We start from the raw sequence: 26132 nt of genomic DNA, 5'->3' as shown, positions 1-26132 counted from the left end.
TGTACTATGTTCCATTTAACCGTTTTGAGTCCTGCAGTGGCACAGCCAGACCATTCTGACCTTAGACACCCTCACCAAGATTCCTCACTGATTGTTTTCTCCTACTGTTTCATCCTATTTCATTTTACTGTTTTGTTTTCTAATTCATATGCAATATTCTTTACTAAGAGATTGCGCCTTTTAATACTCCATATTGTCCAATATGCGTTTGACATAAGGTCAATATTTTGGTCCATTGTGGACCTACAGTACTTGCAATTGTTATCTATATTTTGTACATCATTATTTCTGTGAATCTTTTGATTATGTTATTTTCTTACTCTTTAATAGAAAAAATTATTGCAAAAAAATAATAAAAAATATCATAACCTGATCAGTAATGTTAACCTACAATAAAATGTCATGATCTGAACTGATGTACTTTTTGCCTATGATCTCTTTCTCTCTCTCTCTCTATATATATGATTTGACACTTGCAGGGTTTGTCTTCCACTCCCAGATATAACAGTAAAAATATCCAGCAGCAGCAGCAGCAACGCTGCAGCATAGCAAGCTCATGTACAGAAGATAAAGGCTGGGGATGGATAGAGGGGGAGGGAGGGCAGGGATGGGTGGTGAGCAGTATGTTTCTCCTGTATGCAGCTCAGTGACACAGCCCTATTGGAGCAGCAGCTGGTGCAGCATTGCAAGTGCACACACTGATAAACCAGTATGAAATTCCCTGGCTCGGTGCTGGTATCAGTCTCTCTGTTTGTGGCAGAGACAGTGACCGCCCTGTACATAAGCAGCACATACAGATCGGCCGGAGACCAGATCTGGCAGTCCCTGACCCTCCTCTTCTCCCTCCTGCCCTGTGTGCTGGTGCAGATAAGTCTCATCTTCATTCACAGGGACCTGAGCAGGGACAGACCGCTGGTGCTGCTGCTGCATCTACTGCAGCTGGGACCTTTAGTCAGGTGAGGAGGGGGGACATGGCAGGCATCAGGGTGGATCATGGTTTTGGCCTCTACTATAGGACCACATATAAATCACATGACTGATTGATACATACTTTGTTATATACTATCAGTAATATAAAGTACCACTGACTTGGCTTTCTTACACATGCTTTTATTTATAGCCTACCCTATTGCAGCCGGTATCATTACAACCGTATTAGGCTTAGACTTTGTGGGCATTGATCAAATGTACATTGCTGCACTAAATTGGTGACATGATAAAGGCCTGGGTGGGTTGTTTGTCTGGGCTACACCGGAAAGAAGCATGTGCAGCATAATTTGGTTTGCTTGTGTAATTGGGATAAAAGATATCAGGCTATGAAATGTGATTGGACAGAACTCTATATCTATGTTTGTATGTATGTATGTATATGTGTATCTATCTATCTATCTATCTATCTATCTATCTATCTATCTATCTATCTATCTATCTATCTATCTGTCTGTCTGTCTGTCTGTCTGTCTGTCTGTCTATCTATCTATCTATCTATCTATCTATCTATCTATGTATCTATCTATCTATCTATGTATCTATCTATCTATCTATCTATCTATCTATCTATCTATCTATCTATCTATCTATCTATCTATCTATCTATCTATCTATCTATCTATCTATCTGTCTGTTCTATCCATTGAGCTAAACGTTAATTGATTCATTATAACCAATATGAAGCACTGTATATTAAATAAATGAAAACTCTCTAGACATTTTTGTGAATGCAATTTTCCTAAATGTTATTGCTTTATTGTGCTTTATTGTAGAGGCTGGTGCATAAAAAGTATGCTAATATTAACATTTGTTGTTGTTTTTCGTTTGCCCCTACCAGAATCCTTGTTTCACTTAGACCTGAAATGCAGGAAGGGGTAGTTGGAAAGAGCGGGGCAACTAGAAAACTTTCCAGTGGCATACTTTTCATACATGAGCCTCTTAGTCGCTTTAACGAGTGTATGAAAAAAAATGATTCTTTTATTTATGTTCTAATTTTCAATAGGAATAGTGTTTCTGCCACATATAAAGTAAAAAATGAGAAATATCTGCATGACAGTATTATATTACAGTAAGGCAGGTCTGCACTTAGAAGTGAAGATACCGCTCATCCAGCTCCCCCGCCCTAACACAATGGAAGTGTTATTTTTTCGGGGAATGGGTAACTTTTTTCGACAGGTTTCCACTTACAGTTTTTCTCTATTGGTTTGGCTCATTTCTTGAAACAGAAATGACATTCTCAAAACTCTAAGATCATTTGGCAAAACAGTCTTACAGTTCAGCACAACACTATAACTCAGGTGCAAAAGCTCATATCTCTCCCAAAACTGTTCACTCATGCTTCAAAACCATATTCCTTTCCCATATAAAGAGTCAGTGCCCTCAAAATGGCAAATATTTTTCTCAATTGCTTTGGCTCATTTCTTGATACAGACCGGACGTTCTCAGCTCTCTTGGTACTTTTTCCAAAATAACCTGGATGGTTCGGCACAACACCATGGTTCACCTTCAAAAGTTCATATCTTTCCCAAAACAGTTCACTCATGTGTCAAAACTAAATTTCTTTCTCATTCAAATAGTCAGTGCCCCCAAAATGCTTCATCCCTTTGGCATTGTGTAAGCACTGCAAGTCAAAATGTTTAGATGTTTTGTCTCTATGGCAGAGGACCATTGAAATATCTAACTGAATACAATTGTGTATAAAACTGAAAAAAAAAAAAAAATTGGGGTAAGGGTCGCCTCCAAGGTTTGACATCACACATTGCACTCATACTGCCAAGGAAAAATTACTTTACAGTATTGTAACCATTATCATTCACACACAAAGTACCGTATTTATCGGCGTATACCGCGCACTATTTTGCCCTAAAAATCAGGGCAAAATCGTGGGTGCACGGTATACGCCGATACCCGCTTTCCCGCCACGAGTTTGAATACTGCGCCGGCAGTACACTCGTGTATCTTTGGGCAGTCTCGGCGCCTCTCGCGCTGACGTTCTGAGTGTACAGGACGTCAGCGCGAGAGTTGCCGAGCCTGCCCGACGATACACAAGTGTACTGCGCTCGGTATATTTCGGCGCAGTATTCAAACTTGGCGCGGGAAACGAGCGGGGAGGACGCGAGGACGCCGCAGAAGGACGCCGGACCCGACGAAGAGGACACCCGAAGCCGCAGAAGGACACCGGACCTGACGAAGAGGACACCCGAAGCCACAGACGGACGCCGAACCCGACGAGGCCGCCGCGCAAGACACCAAAACTGTAAGTAAAAAAAAGGATTCGGGGCAACTTTAGGGGTGCGCGGTATACGCGGGAGCGCGTTATACAGCGATAAATACGGTAACTTCCATACTTCAGAGTAAAAAGAAAATGTATACAGCATAATATATACAGAAATATAAATGCACAAACATGAAACAAGGAAAATTACATGTAGCCTACAATGCTGTAAATAAAGCTGGAGTTTTACAACTACTGTAACATCTCTTCACTGGTCGCTGTCCTCACCCTCCGTCTCCTGTCCACCGTCCTCACCCTCCCTCTCCTGGGCACCGTCCTCGCCCTCCCTCTCCTGGGCACTGTCCTCACCCTCCCTCTCCTGTCCACCATCCTCACTCTCCTGCCCATCCACATGCTGCTGTCTGTCTGGCCACAGATTTTCGTCAACATCACAGCGTATATTCTCCCTTGCGATGCAACGAGGGAAGAAACAGCGTGCATGTTGCAACCATCCCCTACACTGATCTCCTGTAATATCCTCACAGGCAGCGTCCATTGTATGGAGCAGGGACCTCTGATCTTGAGCCCGATGCTCATACACTCTCCACCTCCAAGCGGAGAAAAACTCCTCAATAGTATTGAGGAAAGGAGAGTAAGGTGGTAGGAACACCATATCCATCCTTGGATAAGCAGTGAACCAGGCCCTGATAAGCGGGCCATGGTGAAAATTCACATTGCCCCATACAATTATATTTTGTGGTAGGTAAGGCCCTATGAGACCTCTCTCATTTTCAGGGATCAAATCCAAATGAAGGTGGTCCAAGAAGATGAGGAGCTTCTGTGTATTGTATGGGCCAAGACTGGGGATGTGAGTGGCCACACCATTCTCAGAAATGGCAGCACACATAGTTATATTGCCCCCTCGCTGTCCTGGGACATCCACCGTGGCCCGGTGGCCAATAAAATTACGGCCACGTCTTTGGCCCTTGGCCAGGTTGAAGCCAGCCTCATCCACATACATGGGTATGTGAGAGGTCTCATTTCCTTCCAGTGCCATTATTCTCTACAATAGAGTAAAAAAAGAAAACATCAAATCAGTCATACAGAAGAGTCATACACTAGAGTTACAGACAGCTACATAGGAATGTTCCATGTTCCACAAGTTCAATATACTACTGGCCAGTATTCCAGTGGTTCCAAACCTGGGGTACATGTTCTTCTCAGAATTGGGGACCCAGTCGAATACTGGGGCCCCGCCACAGCTTTAAATTTTCAGGGCCAACATGGTCCCGGAACCAGGAACACTGCGTGGCACGCGCACCCCTGTCTGGTAGGCCATCTTGCCCGGGGGCCGTGATGTGTGGTCACCCTAAAGGTGGGTGCCACCTCAGGAAAAGAACCCCGCCTCAATGGCGTCTGCTCCAGAAGTACCCTCCCCCAGCATGCCCCGCGAGAGAAACTCCCTCCCGATTGGCTGCTGGCAAGAGGCACCCCAGCCTGGACTCCACTGTCGCCCCGGGGTGGTATGACACCCCAGCAACCACAGAATGGACCCGCAGCACAGCCCAGCTGAAACAGAGACCCTTTGTAAAATTGCAATCAGAATCAGAGTCAACTACACTTTGATTATCCCTTAACTTTTACAGTAATAGCACCGGTACTTGGAAGTGCACAGGCGCTACATCTACAATATTTTTCTTGTCATTGTTAGTATCATACGGAACATCCCACTGAGGTAAGATACTGTTATACTGTAGGCCTATCACACACACTAAATGAATATGTAAATGAATAAACATATTTGTTGCTCTATGCACAGTGTCCTGCCCTATACATTATATAATTCCATCATTGATTGTGAGGCCATGGCTGATGACATGGTCTATAATTGTGGCCCGAATTTCATCAGGGACAGCATGGTGTCTTCGTGCTCCTCGGCCTCTTCCCCCTATTCCACCACCACACACCCTTACTCCTCCTCCTCTTCTTCTTCCTCGAGCAGACAGTTGCCATTGTTCATTTACTTGGCCAGGTGACTCCATGTTCAGAAATTGTACTGTTCCTGCATGGTCAAGCTCTATATATACATGTTTGGCAGCATTCACAATCATGGACAGCACCTGTCAGGTACAGTAACTAAACATACTGTTTGATTGGTCATCTGAGACCAACTCCAACTCCTCCTTCGTTAGTCAAGTTCTAGTTGCACCTGACTGTCAATTGCTGTAATCATTTTATCAAATGTTCCAAGAGATTCATATATGGTATTCATGGTATTATGTTCCTGAATAATTTTGACAATTGAACAGACTATTGTGCATGTGATGACTTAAACAATGAAATGACGCTGACAGGTTTTGGAGAGAACGACCATTAGACTGAAGAAATGACAATCAGTTTAGATCAACAAGATCTATTCAATTGGAAATTGTGCTAAATGTAGGCTACTTGTACTAAATCATTTGAAAAATGTACTGAGACAGTGAGACATGTACTGAGACATTTGCAATTTGATGAAATGAATGAGAAATGCCATTCAGTTGTGAACAATTGCGAAGTGGTTTGGAGATTTGTCCATGTTGTTTTGAGAATGTCATTTCTGCTTCAAGAAATGAGCCAAAACAATGGAGAAAAACTGTAATGCATCATTCCGAAACATAGTGCATTCATAATTGTATCTCATCCATGTAATTGGCTCTACTGAGCCCTCAAGGATGTACAACCACCAGGGGTATCACAGTGACAAGCATATGTTGCACGAGTGATGAGAAATGTAACCATATGCTTTAACAACTGTAACCAGGCTAAGCAAGCCATACGCTGATTTATCAGTGATTCGACAGCGGATGATATCACTATTAGTGCTTATGAGAGTGTTCTATGATGGATGTATGTAAAGTCCAGGAGCACACTAATGAACTCTTGTTGTAACTCTGAGAAGCCTAAAGCCTCGTATACACGATCAGTCCATCCGATGAGAACGGTCTGAAGGACCGTTGTCATCGGTTAACCGATGAAGCTGACTGATGGTCCGTCGCGCCCACACACCATTGGTTAAATAACCGATCGTGTCAAAACGCGGTGACGTAAAACACAACGACGTGCTGAAAAAAATGAAGTTCAATGCTTCCAAGCATGCGTCGACTTGATTCTGAGCATGCGTGGATTTTTAACCGATGGTTGTGCCTACTAACGATCGGTTTTGACCTATTGGTTAGGAATCCATCGGTTACATTTAAAGCAAGTTAGCTTTTTTTTAACCGATGGTTAAATAACCTATGGGGCCCACACACGATCGGTTTTGACCGATGAAAACGGTCCATCAGACCGTTGTCCTATGTTTAACCTATCGTGTGTACGAGGCCTAAGTAGCTCAATATGTCATAATCATATTCGTATTCCAACCAAAAGTAGTTCATGCATTGTTTTATGAGCAGCATATAAGGCTCTTGATCTTGCCTGTTCCCACTGTGTGTGAACCAAGTCACTGACAGATAAATTCACGTGGTAGAATCTCAGTAATAACACCAATGTGTGAGTCAGTGGAACAATACCTTGAGCTCGCAATGAGGGTGCATGTTGGGGAGATAGAATGTAAAAGGGTAGGAATAGTGGCGCTGCCTAAGTGTATTGCTACACCTAAAGGTCCCGGTGCGGGTCTACCTAGACCAAAAGTGGTAAACGTGTGCTCCACTTAGTGCAGTATGGACTGAACTGACTAAGGTCTATGTTGGTAGGGGTCCCACAGAGTCAGAGGACTAAGGGAGCATGAGCTCAATGGCCAACAGCTACACTTAGAGTGCTAGGGAAAGGGTGTAACTGGGTGTAAACCCAACAACTGTGCACTGGAAGTGTGCTGCTGATCAGTGGGGTGTCTGGGCTAGTATACCTCTATGTTGTGAACACTAACACAGTATGCAGACATCAGTGAATAAACACACACAGATTGCAATAGGTGCTAATGAACAAAAGCAAATAATGTGAGCCCTATATTAGTCCAGCAAACATTGTATGTGCAAATGAACACTGTAAATAACTAAAAAAAAACACAATCTAGCAGTAGCCAAAAACAATTGCATAAATAACACATGCATAAATGTTGTATAATCAACCAACAACACCGGTCCACCCTGTGGTCTGCACAGGACGATGCTGAATGGAAATATATGCGGCTAGCTGGCAGCCTATGTGAGCCAATAGTATACAATGTCTATGAATATCCGAGAGGAGATAATATTAAAATGTGGAGATCTTGATGGAATAATTGGAGTCCAGTAAAGGGATCTGGATGGTGGAAAAGGGGTGCTCCTATAACACACTCCGGCGTGCTCCCGGTGCTCCCCTCCAGGTTCCCCACTCACCAGACAGAGGTCCCCTCTTGGGGTAACAGGCACGTATTTAGACGTTCCTCTGCTCCAATTTTTCTCCTTCCTTCCGATGGATTTCAGGCTTCCAGTGTCTCCACTCCTTAGCTGTCTCGATTCCTCCTCTGCTGCCTCTTCCAGCAACGTCTTCTCTCTAGTAGTAGAGAGAAGAGAGAAGACGTTGCTGGAAGAGGCAGCAGAGGAGGAATCGAGACAGCTAAGGAGTGGAGACACTGGAAGCCTGAAATCCATCGGAAGGAAGGAGAAAAATTGGAGCAGAGGAACGTCTAAATACGTGCCTGTTACCCCAAGAGGGGACCTCTGTCTGGTGAGTGGGGAACCTGGAGGGGAGCACCGGGAGCACGCCGGAGTGTGTTATAGGAGCACCCCTTTTCCACCATCCAGATCCCTTTACTGGACTCCAATTATTCCATCAAGATCTCCACATTTTAATATTATCTCCTCTCGGATATTCATAGACATTGTATACTATTGGCTCACATAGGCTGCCAGCTAGCCGCATATATTTCCATTCAGCATCGTCCTGTGCAGACCACAGGGTGGACCGGTGTTGTTGGTTGATTATACAACATTTATGCATGTGTTATTTATGCAATTGTTTTTGGCTACTGCTAGATTGTGGTTTTTTAGTTATTTACAGTGTTCATTTGCACATACAGGGCCAGATCCTCAAAAGAGATACGCAGACTTAACTGCTGTTCAGTCTGTGTCTAACTTTGGAAACGATCCTCAAAAGGCTTTTTCCAAAGTTAGGCAGAAGATCAGGCATGTGTAATTGAATTACACTGCCGAATCTTAGGATGCAGTACCGCATCCACCGCTGGGGGCATTTCGAGTCGAAATGCCGTTTCTAGTATGCAAATTAGCACTTAAGGCGATCCACAAAGCTTTCCAGCTTCGTTTTTTCGCCGTAAGTGTTATTTTGCAAGTGTAAAACTAGGGCTGATGTTACAAAGTGTAAACTAGTCACACCATGTAAAAGCCCATTCCAGCGACGGCATTTGGTATGCATTCCTGAGGGAGAACTCCATGCCAATTTTCAAAGAAAAAACCGGCATGGGTTCACCCCCCAGGAGCATACCAGGCCCTTAGGTCTGGTATGGGTTGTAAGGAGACCCCCCTACGCCGAAAAATCGACGTAGGGGGTCCCCTTACAATCCATACCAGACCCGTATTCAAAGCACGCTACCCGGCCGGTCAGGAAGGGAGTGGGGACGAGCGAGCGCCCCCCCCCTCCTGAGCTGTGCCAGGCCGCATGCCCTCAACATGGGGGGGTTGGGTGCTCTGGGGCAGGGGGGCGCACTGCGGGCCCCCCCACCTCAGAGCACCCTGTCCCCATGTTGATGAGGACAGGACCTCTTCCCGACAACCCTTGCCATTGGTTGTCGGGGTCTGCGGGCGGGGGCTTATCGGAATCTGGGAGTCCCCTCAAATAAGGGGGCCCCCAGATACCGGCCCCCCACCCTAAGTGAATGGATATGGGGTACATCGTACCCCTATCCATTCACCTGTAGGCAAAAAGTAAAAGTTAGTAAACACACAACACAAGGGTTTTTAAAATAATTTATTATTCTGCTCCGGATGCCCCCCCTGTCTTCTTTATTAGCTCTATTAGCAGGGGGGGCTTCTTCTTCCACTCTCCGGGGGTCTTCTCCGCTCTCCGGGGGGGGTTTCTTCTTCCGCTCTCCGGGGGGGGCTTCTCCGGACTCCGGGGGTGTTCTTCCATCTTCTCCCCTCTTCCGCTGTTGACTCGGCGAACCCCGGTTCTTCTGCAGATGTCCGGTGCCTTCTTCTTCAGCGCTGGCTGCCTGCTATCTTTGTGTGTTAGCTCAATTTCAAACAGGCAGCCGGCGCGGTCTTCTGTGACGTCAGGGTCTTCTCTTCTGTTCTTCTCCCCTCTTCCGATGTTGCCTCGTCGCCTGTTGTCGCTGTAATGATGGAAGCGCGCCTTGCATCCCATTTATATAGGCATCACCGTCCCATCATGCTCCGGCAGGTACCCACGTGGTGGGTGCCTACCCACGTGCACCCACCACGTGGGTACCTACCGGAGCATGATGGGACGGTGATGCCTATATAAATGGGATGCAAGGCGCGCTTCCATCATTACAGCGACAACAGGCGACGAGGCAACATCGGAAGAGGGGAGAAGAACAGAAGAGAAGACCCTGACGTCACAGAAGACCGCGCCGGCTGCCTGTTTGAAATTGAGCTAACACACAAAGATAGCAGGCAGCCAGCGCTGAAGAAGAAGGCACCGGACATCTGCAGAAGAACCGGGGTTCGCCGAGTCAACAGCGGAAGAGGGGAGAAGATGGAAGAACACCCCCGGAGTCCGGAGAAGCCCCCCCCGGAGAGCGGAAGAAGAAACCCCCCCCGGAGAGCGGAGAAGACCCCCGGAGAGTGGAAGAAGAAGCCCCCCCTGCTAATAGAGCTAATAAAGAAGACAGGGGGGGCATCCGGAGCAGAATAATAAATTATTTTAAAAACCCTTGTGTTGTGTGTTTACTAACTTTTACTTTTTGCCTACAGGTGAATGGATAGGGGTACGATGTACCCCATATCCATTCACTTAGGGTGGGGGGCCGGTATCTGGGGGCCCCCTTATTTGAGGGGACTCCCAGATTCCGATAAGCCCCCGCCCGCAGACCCCGACAACCAATGGCAAGGGTTGTCGGGAAGAGGTCCTGTCCTCATCAACATGGGGACAGGGTGCTCTGAGGTGGGGGGGGCCCGCAGTGCGCCCCCCTGCCCCAGAGCACCCAACCTCCCCATGTTGAGGGCATGCGGCCTGGCACGGCTCAGGAGGGGGGGGCGCTCGCTCGTCCCCACTCCCTTCCTGACCGGCCGGGTAGTGTGCTTTGGATACGGGTCTGGTATGGATTGTAGGGGGACCCCCTACGTCGATTTTTCGGCGTAGAGGGGTCTCCTTACAACCCATACCAGACCTAAGGGCCTGGTATGCTCCTGGGGGGTGAACCCATGCCGGTTTTTTCTTTGAAAATTGGCATGGAGTTCTCCCTCAGGAATGCATGCCGAGCGACGCTGTCATTTTTTTTTTTTTTCCGACGCAACTTTTTTAAGCCGTCGCGATCCTCAAAACTCGGCGTAACGTAAATTCGCGCATGCGCAGTACGGCCGGCGCGGGAGCGCGCCTCATTTAAATGGGACTCGCCCCATTTGAATAGGAACGCCTTGCGCCGGCGGAATTTTAGTTACACAGCCTGAAATTTCTAGATAAGTGCTTTGTGGATCGGGCACTTAGGTAGAAACTTTAAGGCAGTGTAACTTAAATGGGATTTTTTAAGTTACGCCAGGTTTTTGTGGATCTGGCCCACAATGTTTGCTGGACTAATATAGGGCTCACATTATTTGCTTTTGTTCATTAGCACCTATTGCAATCTGTGTGTGTTTATTCACTGATGTCTGCATACTGTGTTAGTGTTCACAACATAGAGGTATACTAGCCCAGACACCCCACTGATCAGCAGCACACTTCCAGTGCACAGTTGTTGGGTTTACACCCAGTTACACCCTTTCCCTAGCACTCTAAGTGTAGCTGTTGGCCATTGAGCTCATGCTCCCTTAGTCCTCTGACTCTGTGGGACCCCTACCAACATAGACCTTAGTCAGTTCAGTCCATACTGCACTAAGTGGAGCACACGTTTACCACTTTTGGTCTAGGTAGACCCGCACCGGGACCTTTAGGTGTAGCAATACACTTAGGCAGCGCCACTATTCCTACCCTTTTACATTCTATATTCATTCTGCCCTCTAGGGGACAGTCTTTTAGGAAGGCAGCAGCCTCTTAACCTCAGATATCCCAGCGCAGGTTTCTTTACATGCATGTTGGGGAGACTCATTGTTTTGCTGGCCTGGCTTTGCTGGAACCTGCTCCGTTACTGCAGTTCATCCTTTCAAACCTGCCCAGCTGGGGGATGCTGTCCGTCCAAGTTGCAAGAGTGAACATAGTCAGTGTGAGTCCTCTGCACTCCAGTTTCAGCATTGAGTCCGCACATGCATAATGGGTGTTGCTCTTGCCAATCACTACACTTGGTTATGACACTTGTAATGCCTTTGTGGGGGTCATGGAGAGACCCCAGGGCCCCGTGATGTGGAACCTGCGGTTAACACGTTTTGCCCACTTCTGAATCTAGCAGGCTTCTTCAGAACTTTAAGGAACACTTCCAGGTAACACATATAATCATTCCCAGACCCAGTAGATCCACTTAATTCACCTTTATTGAATTTCATACATTTTTTACCAACCTGCAGGACTGCAGCCTCTTGGATATTCTTGTGTGCTTTGTAACCTGCCTTCCTTCAAGTCATGTACTTGAGTAAATACATTTTTTTAAAGGCTTTTTTATTGGTTATATTAGTAACAATCTGAATTGCCCTTGAACCTCTTAGTAACAGTCAACATCTAGTTCAATGAGAGCTTATTATATGTGCATTTCACTTTCTTTTTATCTTTCCACATCATTTTTCCTTATTCCAAACTTCAATGGGATATTTAGCATTTTCGTAGACATTATCATTGTTGCTAGGCAATGAGCACACAGTCTGTCACTTCGCTTTCCTTTATATAAGCATGTGAAATTTAAGTTTTAAAAAAAAAAACACATATTGAAATAATAAATACAAGTTAAAAAGATTGTTCATTTTAGATAGTAGAATAAATTGAAATGGGTAAAAGAAACTATACTGGTTGGCCCAACTAAGGTGAGGATTTAAAGCGGACCTACTTCCGTCTCCTTTTTTAATTAAAGACCAAAATCAATGAGATAAATATGAAGACATGAATGTATGACATACGGGAATATTCCCTGAAAATTGAATATCTGCATTTTGGAATACATCTATACACTATATGCAAATGTACACGAGTATACCTGAGTTCAGATGTGTTCTTTCATGTCTATCGGTGGCTGTACACAGCACCCGGGCTTCCTGGGCCCAGAAAAAAAAAGAGTTTCATGCTGTACTACCTTAATGCACATATGTGCATGGAGCCTTACTTTTAAGAGCTCCAGTATAATGGGTTCACCAATGAACATTGTGAAATGCATGCAAATGTGCTTTTTATGCTTTGGAGGGAAAAGATACACTTTAATAGGTGTGTGGTTTTATCATTATTTATTAATGTTTTATAGTACTGTTCAGACAACATTGTAATCCAATTAGACAGATTTTTGTGCTGCAATAAGGGGCTAAAAAAGACCTGTGGTTTTTAAAGTGCAGTGATTAGCATATTTCTTTCACTTTACTAAGTGTAAAGCTCCCCTAACCTGCTATATGCAACTGTATAGGGATCAGTGCTGAGCAGGGCCGCCATCAGGGGGGTACAGGCAGTACACCTGTAAGGGGCCCGGATGGCAACCCACTTTAAATTTTTTTTTTTTTTTAATATATTTTTATTTTATTTTTTATTAAAGGGTCGAGAGGTATAGAGGTATGGCAACCCCCATTTTTTATATAAAAAAAATTACATTGTTTTATATATTATTTTATTTCTTTTTTTTTCTTTTTATTTCTTTTTTTTCTTTATATATATATATATATATATATATATATATATATATATATATATATATATATATATATATATATATATATATATATATATATATATATTTTTTATATATATTTTTTTTATATATATATTTTTTTTTTATTAAATGGCCTAGACGTTTCTTTTTTCGTTTTATTAAAGGTCCCGGATGGCAACCCTCCTTTTTTTGTAATTTCTTTTTCTTTTTCTTTTCTTTTTTTTTTACACACATATATATATATATATATATATATATATATATATTTTTATTAAAGGGCCCAGAGGTCCCCAGGGCCCTGGGTGGCAACCCCCCTTTTTTGAAATATTTTTTTATATGATTCTTTTTTATTTTTATTAAAGGGCCCAGAGTTTCCCAGGGCCCCGGATGGCTACCCCCTTTTTTTATATTTTTCTTTATTTCTTCTTTTTTTTGTAAAGGCCTCCCTGCTTCTCAATTTGTGGCAGCCCCCCGCTTCTCAATTTCAGACGGCAGCATCCCCCCCCCCCCCGGTTCTCTGCTCCAGGGGGCCCATGCCTGAAGCTGTGTAAGGGGCCCCATAATTCCTGATGGCGGCCCTGGTGCTGAGGCATGAACAGCTCTATTGCCAAACGTGTGCAGCAAGGGCGGATCCAGAGTCTAGTCTCGGGAGGGGCACTGCCAGAAAATAAGGTGTTGCTTACAGAACTCAATTAGGTGTCCGATGTGTCCGCTGCAATGTTGCAGTACCGCTAAAAAATCAATGATCGCCGCCATTACTAGTAAAAAATATTTAAATATAAATGCCATAAATCTATCCCATAGTTTGTAGACGATTGTCAGGGACTGCAGACATGGTACAAGAGATGGTCAGAGACTGCAGACATGGTACAAGAGACGGTCAGAGACTGCAGACGTGGTACAGGAGATGGTCAGAGACTGCAGACGTGGTACAAGAGATGGTCAGAGACTGCAGGCATGGTACAAGGGATGGTCAGAGACTGCAGACATGGTATAAGAGATGGTCAGAGACTGCAGACGTGGTACAAGGGATGGTCAGAGACTGCAGAAGTGGTACAAGAGATGGTCAGAGACTGCAGGCATGGTACAAGGGATGGTCAGAGACTGCAGACATGGTATAAGAGATGGTCAGAGACTGCAGACATGGTACAAGGGATGGTCAGAGACTGCAGACATGGTATAAGAGATGGTCAGAGACTGCAGGCATGGTACAAGAGATGGTCAGAGACTGCAGACATGGTACAGGAGATGGTCAGAGACTGCAGACGTGGTACAAGGGATGGTCAGAGACTGCAGATGTGGTACAAGGGATTTTTCAAAGACTGCAGACGTGGTACAAGAAATGGTCAGAGACTGCAGACGTGGTACAGGAGATGGTCAGAGACTGCAGACGTGGTACAGGAGATGGTCAGAGACTGTAGACGTGGTACAAGGGATGGTCAGAGACTGCAGATGTGGTACAAGAGATGGTCAGAGACTGCAGACGTGGTACAGGAGATGGTCAGAGACTGCAGACGTGGTACAGGAGATGGTCAGAGACTGCAGACGTGGTACAGGAGATGCTCAGAGACTGCAGACGTGGTGCAAGGGATGGTCAGAGACTGCAGACGTGGTACAAGGGATGGTCAGAGACTGCAGACGTGGTACAAGGGATGGTCAGAGACTGCAGACGTGGTACAAGAAATGGTCAGAGACTGCAGACGTGGTACAGGAGATGGTCAGAGACTGCAGACGTGGTACAAGGGATGGTCAGAGACTGCAGACGTGGTACAAGGGATGGTCAGAGACTGCAGACGTGGTATAAGAGATGGTCAGAGACTGCAGGCATGGTACAAGGGATGGTCAGAGACTGCAGACGTGGTATAAAAGATGGTCAGAGACTGCAGGCATGGTACAAGGGATGGTCAGAGACTGCAGACGTGGTATAAGAGATGGTCAGAGACTGCAGGCATGGTACAAGGGATGGTCAGAGACTGAACACATGGTACAAGAGATCAATGCAGCCTCATCAGTGCCCACCATTGCAGCCTCACTGTGCATATGAATGCAGCCCCACCTTTGTGTATAAATTCAGTCCCACTTTTGTATATCAATGCAGACCCACTTTTGTATATCAATGCAGACCCACTTTTGTATATCAATGCAGACTCACTTTTGTATATCAATGCAGACCCACTTTTGTATATCAATGCAGACCCACTTTTGTATATAAATGCAGCCCCACTTTTGTCTATGAATGCAGCCCCACTTCTGTCTATGAATGCAGTCCCACTTGTGTCTATGAATGCAGTCCCACTTTTGTATATGAATGCAGTCCCACTTTTGTATATGAATGCAGTCCCACTTTTGTATATGAATGCAGTCCCACTTTTGTATATGAATGCAGTCCCACTTTTGTATATGAATGCAGTCCCACTTTTGTATATACATGCAGTCCCACTTCTGTATATGAATGCAGCCCCACTTTGTATATGAATGCAGCCCCACTTTTGTCTATTAATGCAGCCACACTGTGCATGGCACTCACCATGGCATTGCCTCGATCACACACAGCAGGTATCTCCTCTCCCGAAGTGTGTCATGGAACAAACAGGAGCTGTAGGTCTGTGTTCGGCTCTAGCAAAGTCCCACCCTAGACGGGCTTGTGTGATAGACAAAACACTGATTCAATCAGTGTTCCATCTCCATCTACTATCACACAAGCAGATCTAGCACAGGCAGCACAGCCGAACACAGATCCAGCTCTCACACACAGCAAGAGATGCCCGATGTCATACACGCAGGAGAGAGGGGAGTGCTGCAGTCAGCTACAGCTCAAAGCAGCCTCAGGACAGGCCTGGTGATGAGAGAGGGAGCGAGAGTTAGAGACTCGGCAGCGGGAGCTGCAGGCACCGCAAAGCAGTTTAAAAGCCAATGTGACATGATTGCCTCGGGGGGGAGAGCAATTGCCATGTTGCCATGTTGCCCCCCCCCCTGGATCCGCCGTTGCCACAAAGCAGTTTAAAAAAAAATAGTAAAAAAAAAAAAAAAAAAAAAAAATTTTTTTTTTTTTTAAAGCCAATGTGACATGATTGCCTCAGGGGGGGAGCAATTGCCATGTTGCCCCCCCCCCCCTGGATCCGCCGTTGCCACAAAGCAGTTTAAAAAAAAATTGTAAAAAAAAAAAAAAAAAAAAAAAAATTTTTTTTTTTTTAAAGCCAATGTGACATGATTGCCTCGGGGGGGGGCAATTGCCCTGTTGCCCCCCCCCCTGGATCCGCCGTTGGTGTGCAGGGATTTAAATGTACTTTCCTAAGAATGAATGTTCGCTTAAAGCGGAGCTCCACAAAGAAAAAAATCAAAAATGTTGCAAAAAATTAAAACATTTTTTTTTTTTTTTTTATACATACCTGAAGTGCCTGTTGCTAGGCAGATCGTCCTAATCTGCCACTTCCTGATCCGCAGTCTGTCTTCTTTCTTCTCCTCCTCGCGCTGCCTCCTGGGGAATGGGGAAGCAGTGTCTTCTGGGACCTTGTGTGTGTCCCAGGAGACATCGCCCATTCACATTGCACCGCGCAGCTTGCGCATGCACAGTAGGGAATCGGGTGTGGAGAAGCCGCAAGGCTTCACTTCCTGATTCCCTCACAAAGATGACGGCAGAGCAGCCAAGACCCGAGCGATTGCTCGGCTTCGGCTGTCGTCATCGCGGGCACCCTGGACAGGTAAGTGTCCTTATTAAAAGTCAGCAGCTACAGTGTTAGTAGCTGCTGACTTTAATTTTTTTTTTTTTAAACTGGACCTCCGCTTTAAGGTAATCTCCAGGAATGTCACATATTTACTCCCAATTTGGTAGCTTTTCCCTTTATGTCCCTACATGAAACCTTGTATAGAGCAGGGCAAATGGGAATTGAGTCACTTCTTTGATTTATTGAAATGTCTATGTATTCTGAGCTTCAGTTATTCAGCTCTGTAAACAACATTTTTTTTCAGAAATCAATTAAACAACACCACCTGTTGGGCACAAGTACTACATATTAAGTAATGTGCAGTATTTACCTAACTAAAAGTATTGAGATTTTTTTTTTGACCTACACATAAATAAAGGGAAAAACAAATCATATAATGTAGGGGTTAAAGGGGTAGTAAAGGTTTGTTTTTATTTTCTAAATAGGTTCATTTAAGCTAGTGCATTGTTGGTTCACTTACTTTTTCCTTCGATTTCCCTTCTGTTTTTTTTCTTTGTTTTCTTTGTCTGAATTTCTCACTTCCTGTTCCTCCTCAGTAAGCTGTTCAGTAAGCTGTTCTGGCTGACTAACCACTGCTTGGATGATGGAGGCAAGTTTACTGAGGAGAAACAGGAAGTGAGAAATTCAGTCAAAGAAAAAAAACATTTAGAAGGGAAATTGAAGGAAAGGGTAAGTGAACCAACAATGCACTAGCTTAAAGGAACCTATTTAGAAAATAAAAAACAAACCTTTACAACCCCTTTAGGGTTTAAAACACCTGTCTGATTTTTTCTTTCTGAACAATTTGAAAACTAATGGGAGCACCATAAATCTTTCATAGAGTCTAGGGAAAGTATGTTTAATAATTCTTGATTAGTCAATTAAAGCGGAAGTCAGCAGCTACTAACACTGAAGCTGATGACTTTTAATAAGGACACATACCTGTCCTAGCCGTCAGCGATGTCGGCCCCCGCCGAGGCCGATCCTCAATCCTGGCAGCTCCAAGCGCCGCCATCCACAGTAAGGGAAACAGGCAGTGAAGACGTACGGCTTCACTGCCCGTTTCCTACTGCACATGCGCGAGCAGCACGGCACTTTGTGAATGGGCCGGCTGCTTTCTGGGACACACACAGTTCCCAGAATGCAGTGGGCCCCATTCACAAGAAGACACCGAGTGTAGGAGGAGGAAGAGAATCCACCGCGGAGGATGAAGAGGCAGATTCGGCAATTCCGCATAGCAACAGCTATTTAGGGTAAGTAAACATTTTTTTTTTTTTCATTTTTTTTTTCATTTTTGGTGGGAAAAAAAATTCAGATGTAAACTCCACTTTAAAGTGAAGGTTCACCCGAAAAGTAAATTTTTAACATTAGATTGAGGCTCATTTTGTCAAGGGGAATCGGGTAGTTGTTTTTAAATCTAAGCAGTACTTACCGTTTTAGAGAGCGATCTTCTCCGTCGCTTCCGGGTATGGGCTGCAGGACTGGGCGTTCCTATTTGATTGACAGGCTTCCGACGGTCGCATCTATCGCGTCACGATTTTCCAAAAGTAGCGGAACGTGGGTGCGCAAGCGCCGTATAGAGCCGCACCGACGTTCGGCTTCGTTCGGCTACTCGTGACGCGATGTATGCGACCGTCGGAAGCCTGTCAATCAAATAGGAACGCCCAGTCCCGAAGACCAGACCCGGAAGCGGCGGAGAAGATCGCTCTCTAAAACGGTAAGTACGGCTTCGATTTTAAAAAAACTACCCGATTCCCCTTCAAAATGAGCATCGATCTAAAGTTAAATTTTTTTTTTCGGGTGAACTCCCGCTTTAAGAAGATGGTTTGAAAAATTGTATGGATGCTTTATTTGCTGTTGTGATTTTTTTGTCAATGATATCATTATTCTGACCTGTCCAAAGCTGTTTCAGGAAAGATTTATAATTGTATTTTCATCCTACCTACAATGATAATGAAACCTGGAGAGAAAAGCAAGGCCAAAGGTCCCCAGATCATAAAGACACCCTTGACCACAGTTCTTTCTGGTATCAAACTCTGGCCAATCTACATGACCTTTTGATCTATCGTGGCCTGTATAAGAGTGCAGTTGCCTGTCTTTAAAGGGTCACTAAAGGAATTTTTTTTTTAGCTAAATAGCTTCCTTTACCTTGCTGCAGTCCTGGTTTCATGTCCTCAGTGTTCGTTTTTGCTTTGGTGTTGCTGTAAATCCTCTCTGTTTTGGACACTTCCTGGTTGCCTGTTTCCTGATAACCACAGTACTGGGAGATTTCTCACGGTGGTCACTAATCAAGGAGGTGTGATTACTGTGTGTAAAACGAAACTGGATTGGTGCTGAGGAGTTTTAGACAAAGTATCACTGCTCTCTATTGGCTGACTGCCCTCTAGTGGCTCTCTGTACATCAGAGAACCAGCAAACAACAGCAAAAACGAAACTACACTGCAGGCACATTATATGATTGTTTTTTTATCTATTTGTAATCATTTTTAAAAGGAATCAGTTAACTATTATGTCTTTATGCCCTGTAAACAGTCATTTCAGCTAAAAAATTTTTTTCCTTTAGTGACCCTTTAAATTGCAATGGCATGGAACTTCAGTACACAGCAGCATGTGATCATGTGAGCGGTGTATGAAGCAGCATGGGAACCTATAAGAAAGAACAGTAAAAAGCTCCCTGCACAAACACTTATATCCCTCCACTGCCAACTGGAGTACCTTCCAAAATGTCTCCATTTCCTTATAGTGGAGATTAGGTAGGCCTTTCACCTACATGCTACTTGGCCCAGCAATCTAACCATTGTCAGCTGGGGGTTAAAGGACATACCTATGCGTATGTACATAAAGATCATTAGAGATAACTGGCAGTGCTACTAAAGCCCCACCAGCTTCCACCAGCAGGGTGCCTCACAGGGAGAGAACTTGTTCCTGCTCCCTTCATGCAAAGTGAAGGGCAAAAGAAAGCAGTTGCTCTCCAAGATATCCTAAGCACAGGTAAGTTTTCTATTCAAGTGGATGACGTGTACCCTTCTGGAATATCACTTTCTCTAGCAAGTCTTGTAGAAACGATTAAGTCTATTTTGTATGAAACCATCATACAGAAATCCGCGCGTACACGATACGCGGTGACGAGGCTGCGCCGTCGCCGCGACGATGATGCGGCGACGTGCGCGGCCCTGGAAGTTCAATGCTTCCACGCATGCGTCAAAGTCATTCAACGCATGCGAGGGATGGCGGCCACTCGGACATGTACGGTACGTCTGTACAGATGACCGAACATGTCCGACGGACAGGATTCCAGCGGGCATGTTTCTAAACATGTTTAGAAACATTTGTCCGCTCGAAAATGGTCTGGCGGACAAATGTACGCTGGAATCCTGTCCGCTCGGCTGTACAGACGACCGAACATGTCTGCTGAAACTGGTCCGCGGACCAGTTTCAGCAGACATGTTCGGTCGTGTGTACGGGGCCTTAGTGGGATGCATGTTGTGCACTTGAAAAATAAGCATACCTGTGCTTGTCATGTCTCAGAGTGTGGACGATGTATTTTGTCCTTTGGTACTGTATTAGCATAGCTAGTCCTGTAGGGTTTTAAGCATTACTGGTAGGCATTATTTCAAAAGACATGGCTGCCTCTAGTTTGAGTTTTTTTTTTCTCTTCTACAGTTTTTTATTTTTACAAAAATACAGTAACACTTTAAATGGAGACTGAATATATGTCCTAAGACATAATTTGACCTGCTTTGTTATTCTACAGATGTATTGAAGTTCTCTTCATATACTTCACTGCTGGTAAAGTTGAGGAGCCCTATGTTAGCATCACCAAGAAGAAGCAGCTGCCCAAAGGAGGTTGTAGTGATGAAGTGGAGAAGGAGCTGGGTCAAGCAGAAAGAAAACTATATACACATAGGTCTGCCTTCAGCCGAGCATCCGTCATCCAAGCTTTCCTGGGATCAGCACCTCAAGTGACGCTTCAGCTATATATATGTGTATTGCAGAGAAATGTCACAACACCATTGTGTGAGTAAACAGTTTTCTTGCAGGAGTTCATGTGCCATTTTAAATCTGTAATGAGACATTAACAGAGGATACCATTGCTAACCTCTCCTTATGAAAATACTATTTGCCTGGCTTCCATGCTGTTTGAGTTCCTGATAAAGAACTAGTAATAAGTAGGGCTGTTACTGATTACAATTTTTGTGTTCGATTAATCGCTTTTTTTTTTTTATCGATTAATCGACTAATTTCGATTAATTATAACGCACATACAGATCCAACTACTTTTAGCTGATCTCCTTACAGGCTGATTCCCAGTGCAGCTACCAACCACTGGAAAAATGGATATCAGGATACAAAAAACACACAAAGGCAGCGCTCGATGGGAATAACATTAAAACATTTATAGTCTTCAAGTAGGTAGCAAAATAAATATTGCACTGGAGATAAAATCGATGTAGCTACATAAACTGTAAAAATGGTGTGAGTAATACCAAACGGTAGCAAAAACATGTAGCTAAGTATATTACTGGTATAAAAATGTGTACAATGATACCACTGCTAAATCCAGATGAGGAGAGGTTAACATTAGTCCGTCGGCATGTAGATGTCCCGCAAAGGGAACTATCACAACTCCCAGTGGATGGTTATAGAATCCCAGGTTGATAGAGGGAAGTGATAGAGGGAAGTGTAACAGCCCCTTGCGTGTGGCAGATAGTAAGGTCCTGCCGGAATGCAGATATGAAGGCACAGCAAAGGAGCCCTTCAGATGGACACGGCAAGCCCCGCCGGTGTCATCACCGGATCTCCGACGGAACTCCCTGAAGGCCCGGAAGCCGGTGGAGAGGTGAGTACCAATCAAAATAATTTTGATCGATCAAAAAAATTAAATATTAATCGATGAATTAATAGTTAATTTCCACAGCCCTAGTAATAAGAAGTTCTGGCACTTTTCTGACACTCAAGCCCTGTAAACACGGCCAGAATCTCGTCCAGAAAAAAACGTTGTTTTTCCTGATGAGATTCTTGGCAAGAATCTCTTGCCGCCCGAGTGTACAGACACTCCTTTCAAAAGAACCGCGGTTCCTTAGAAAGGCAAGAACACAGTGACGTTATTGCGTACGACGAGCATGCGCTCGTCACATTCGATGCCGTCGCCGCCATCTTGCTGCACCCTACCTATGCCTAATGCCGCGTACACACCATCACTTTATGTGATGAAAAAAAATGACGTCTTTAAAAACGTCACTTTAATTGACTGTGTGTGGGGGAAAACGTCGTTTTATGTCTTCTAAAAAACGATCAAAAAAAATTGAAGCATGCTTCAATTTTATGTGTCGTTTTTCAAAAGTGCACTTTTTACTTCACAGAAATTGACCGTGTGTAGCAAAAAACGTCGTTTTCTAAGACGTTTTTTCATCCACGCATGCCCAGAAGCAAGCTTCAATGGTAAAACGTGGTGGAACGTAACCTCACTTTGCAAGATCATTGTGAGAAAACGATGGTGTGTAGGCAACTTCGTCTTAGAAAATTGAAGTTTCAAAAACGTCATTTTTTACTTCACAGAAAGTGTCGTTTTTTTTCATCACATAAAGTGATGGTGTGTACGGGGCATCAGAAGCTACCGCGCATGCGTCAATTGGAGCATGCACAGGTTTCCATGGCGACAGGTAAGTATACACAGTCTCGGGTTTCTCGGCAGGTTCTCTATTTTTCTCGTTGAGATTTTAGTCAGTTTTCTTGACAAAAAAAACTAAAAGCCTCGTAAACACGCTCGGTTTTTGCAGAGAAACCGACTGTGTGTACGAGGCTTCACAGTATTTGCTGTATGCTTTTTCCCGGTTAGACTCAAAAGCAATAAAGTCAGAAACAGAGAGGCATCTAACATTTTAAGAACAAGGCCAGCAATGGCAGCTTATAGGTATCCAAAAAATGTCCAGTATGTTTATAAACTATATAATGTTTTCAAACCTCCAGAAGGTTTTAATTGCTACAATGCTTTAAATGAGAAGCAAACATCCCGCATGCATAGCATTCTATATCACAGATACTCGAGGCATCTTCAGCATTGATATCTCACTTATGTTAAAGTGTTTGTTAACCCCAAAAAATTAAATAAAGATCCTGCTCCTTTAAAGCATTTTATACAGCTTAGAGCTTGTGCTGTGTCATTTGGCCCTCTGTATAACCTGAAAAACCTCCCTCCCCTCTGTACGCTGACCGCAGTATATTATGGCTGCTGAGCCCTGACACCATGGTCAGCGTACATGCCTCTGTCAGCCACAGCCATGCTCTCTGCTATCCTGTGTCTCCCTTTGTTCTCCTCCCTGCCTGTCAGCTCTGTGTCATGCCCCCCCCCCCTCCAGTTGCTTAAGTAACTGTTAATGCTTTGCATAATCCTCCACTTGGCAATCACGTGACCAGCCGCCTCTTTCCAGCCGGCCGGTCACGTGATCGCTGAGTGGCGCATTAAAATCTGGTATATACAGCATTTTTTTAAAATAAACCACAGACAGTGGGACACAGGCTTAGGAAACCAAGAGGATTATGCAAAGTCTTGACAGTGGGTTAACAACCACTTTAAGGAGATTTACTTCTTATAATTATGTGCTAGTACGTGATGCATGCTAGCACATTATGCCTTTTCCTTGCAAGGAGAATATTTTTTTTATAAATAGTTATTTTATAAGAACACCTATGCTTATTTTGTATCAAAGTAAAAATACTTTGTTATATAAGGTGATTTACATATACATTTTTTTTTAGCAAGTAAGAAAGGGGGCACTTGTATTGGTTCCAGGAAACCTGTTTTGAGATAAACCTGGAGACCATAATTATTGAAAAAAAAAAGGAGGGCGCACCGACCTAGTGCATTACCACTTAAAGGAACTTTATTGAATTAATTAAAACAATAGTCATACTCACAAAAGGAGTTAAAGACAGCGCTTATCAGATAATGGAACTGGTACATAGTATCGCCTAACGGACACGGTGACAACACGGATCAAATGGCATCAAACCGGCATACGCGTTTCAGAACCTCCTTCATCAGAGCCTTGATGGTCAGTAGTGACCATAATTATTGACCACTCCTTGTGAAAATGTTAGTCATCTTACACTCAGTCCTGATTGTTTGCTTCAATACTTCAGGGTCATTGACTCATAATAAGTTGACACATAACTATATGTGAGCAGGGTTCAGCCTGGTGTGGCGGGCAGTAAACACACAGAATCCAAATTAGTTAATAGCAATATATTGTAGAAAGGTTCAACACAATACAGTTAGGACTGGTGGGTAGGTACAACCATCCGGAGCCATTTACAAAATGTAATAGTGGTCTGTTTAAAGACTTGAAAGATGCAACAGCATCTGCAACACATAGCGGAATGTGGCCTGGCTGGTCCACCCCAGAAGGAGAGGCTTCCTGAAGAAAGGTAAATGTAGTTCCTGTACCTTCCCTACTCCTCCAGAACCTTTTCCTACCACTAAGCACTGTCCCTGCCAGATGGGGAACCTGTCCCTATGCTAGCCACTCACATAATGTGTGCTAAACCCGGATGCTGGAGTCTTAAATAGCCTCTGCCAGACTCAAGATGGCCACTGGAGTCATATGGCGTGCCAATGTCCAATAAGACAGCTTCCTCTCTGTGACCACAGGAAGTCATAGAGAAATCACGTTTCTCACAACTTCCTTCCCCTTCTGCATTGCCTTTTCGTTTGAGCGCCACCTGCAGTGGGGAGTACAGATTGCACCTGCCTACAATAATCTGATGTTCCTCTGAAATTCTCCATACTTAACAGTGAACATATCAAAACCAGTGGGTTATTATAACATTCGGGCAACCAGAATTTCAAAAGGAGGCCAGCAAGACTTGAATTTCAGGCAAGACAGATTTATGTTGAACCAAAAAAATGTTTTATAATATTATTGCATAAATGCATACAATATCAAAAAGGGTTCATATAAATATTATTTTTATCAGGTTATACAAAATTTGTTAATAAACTCATAATTTATTAAGGTCTTATTGCGTAAATTGAAACACATGTCCATTTGAATTATTTTAATTGAGGATATATGTTAGAAAGTATAACTGTTTTTCTTAACCATTAATACTGGAATCTATCATCATTTATGTGTGCATTCAGAGAAGTAATACATATTGTAGATGGAGAAAATTCTAATACCTGTACTTCTATTTCAGGTGTTTTTATGAGCATCTCCTTACTGTCTATTGTTTATGGAGCAATGCGCTGCAACATTCTGGCCATAAAGATCAAGTACGATGACTATGATATCAGTGTCAAACCAGTTGCTTATATCTGCATATTCCTGTGGAGAAGTTTTGAGATTGCCACTCGAGTGATTGTCCTTGTTCTGTTCAGCTCTGTCCTTCAAATATGGACATTACCGGTGGTGTTATTAAACTTCATCGTGTTTTTCTTTTACCCATGGATTCTTTTTTGGCAGAGCAAATCTCCCTTTCCTGAAAACATCGAGAAGGCTTTGTCCAGGGTTGGCACTACTATGGTACTCTGTTTCCTTACTTTCCTGTATGCCGGCATCAATATGTTCTGCTGGTCTGCTGTTCAACTGAAACTTAACGACTCAGACCTAATCAATAAGTCCCAAAACTGGTATCGTATGGCTGTTTATTACATGGTGAGATTCATTGAAAATGCTGTCCTACTTCTGCTGTGGTATATGTATAGAACAGAGGTGTATATGTATTTATGTGCCCCACTGGTGGTGCTGCAGCTTTTGGTTGCTTATTGTTTGTCAGTTCTGTTCATGCTCATTTTCTACCAGTTTTGCCATCCCTGCAAAAAACTTTTCTCCACAAGTATTTCTCAGGGGCTCCTATCCTGCTTCAAGTTCCTGTGCTACCTTTGTATACCCTCTAAAGCTCCAAACAAGGGGGATAAATTTGGAGCCAAACTGTCTGATAGCTCTGATATGAGTGAGCATATGAGCGGCAAGGCTGTGGAAGTTCAAAATGGAAACCCAGAGCTGGGTGCGTCTTCCAGTCCCTAAGTGTGGTCTTGTTGATTTTTTTTGATGTCACTATACTTTCATCCTCACAGGATATATATGCATTTTTTTTTGCCTTAATGCATGTAAGTTACCTTATGTAGGTATTGCACTCAAGGCAATCTAAAGGCGGTATCTGTTATTGCTAAGGAGCAGGTCTGTTTCATACATTTCTTATGCTACTTACACACAAACGTATTTTCTGTTGGAAAAAAAAATCGGATGATTTTTTCGACGGAATTCCGCTCAAGCTTGGCTTG

At 43.9% G+C, this 26132-nt stretch overlaps 1 protein-coding gene across 1 annotated transcript; it reads left to right on the top strand.

Annotated features, from left to right (window-relative positions):
• Positions 1–498: 498 nt before the first annotated feature.
• On the top strand, positions 499–26132 carry XK (X-linked Kx blood group). The gene is made up of 3 exons (XM_040336484.1): positions 499–956; positions 20601–20863; positions 25046–26132. The coding sequence occupies exons 1-3, from the start codon at positions 712–714 to the stop codon at positions 25873–25875; spliced, it is 1338 nt and encodes a 445-aa protein (XP_040192418.1). The 5' UTR covers positions 499–711; the 3' UTR covers positions 25876–26132.

The sequence above is a fragment of the Rana temporaria genome, chromosome 2 (assembly GCF_905171775.1).
Source record: "Rana temporaria chromosome 2, aRanTem1.1, whole genome shotgun sequence".
NCBI lineage: Eukaryota > Metazoa > Chordata > Amphibia > Anura > Ranidae > Rana > Rana temporaria.
The sequence above is the reverse complement of the archived record's forward strand: the minus strand, read 5'-3'. Positions and strand labels throughout refer to the sequence as shown.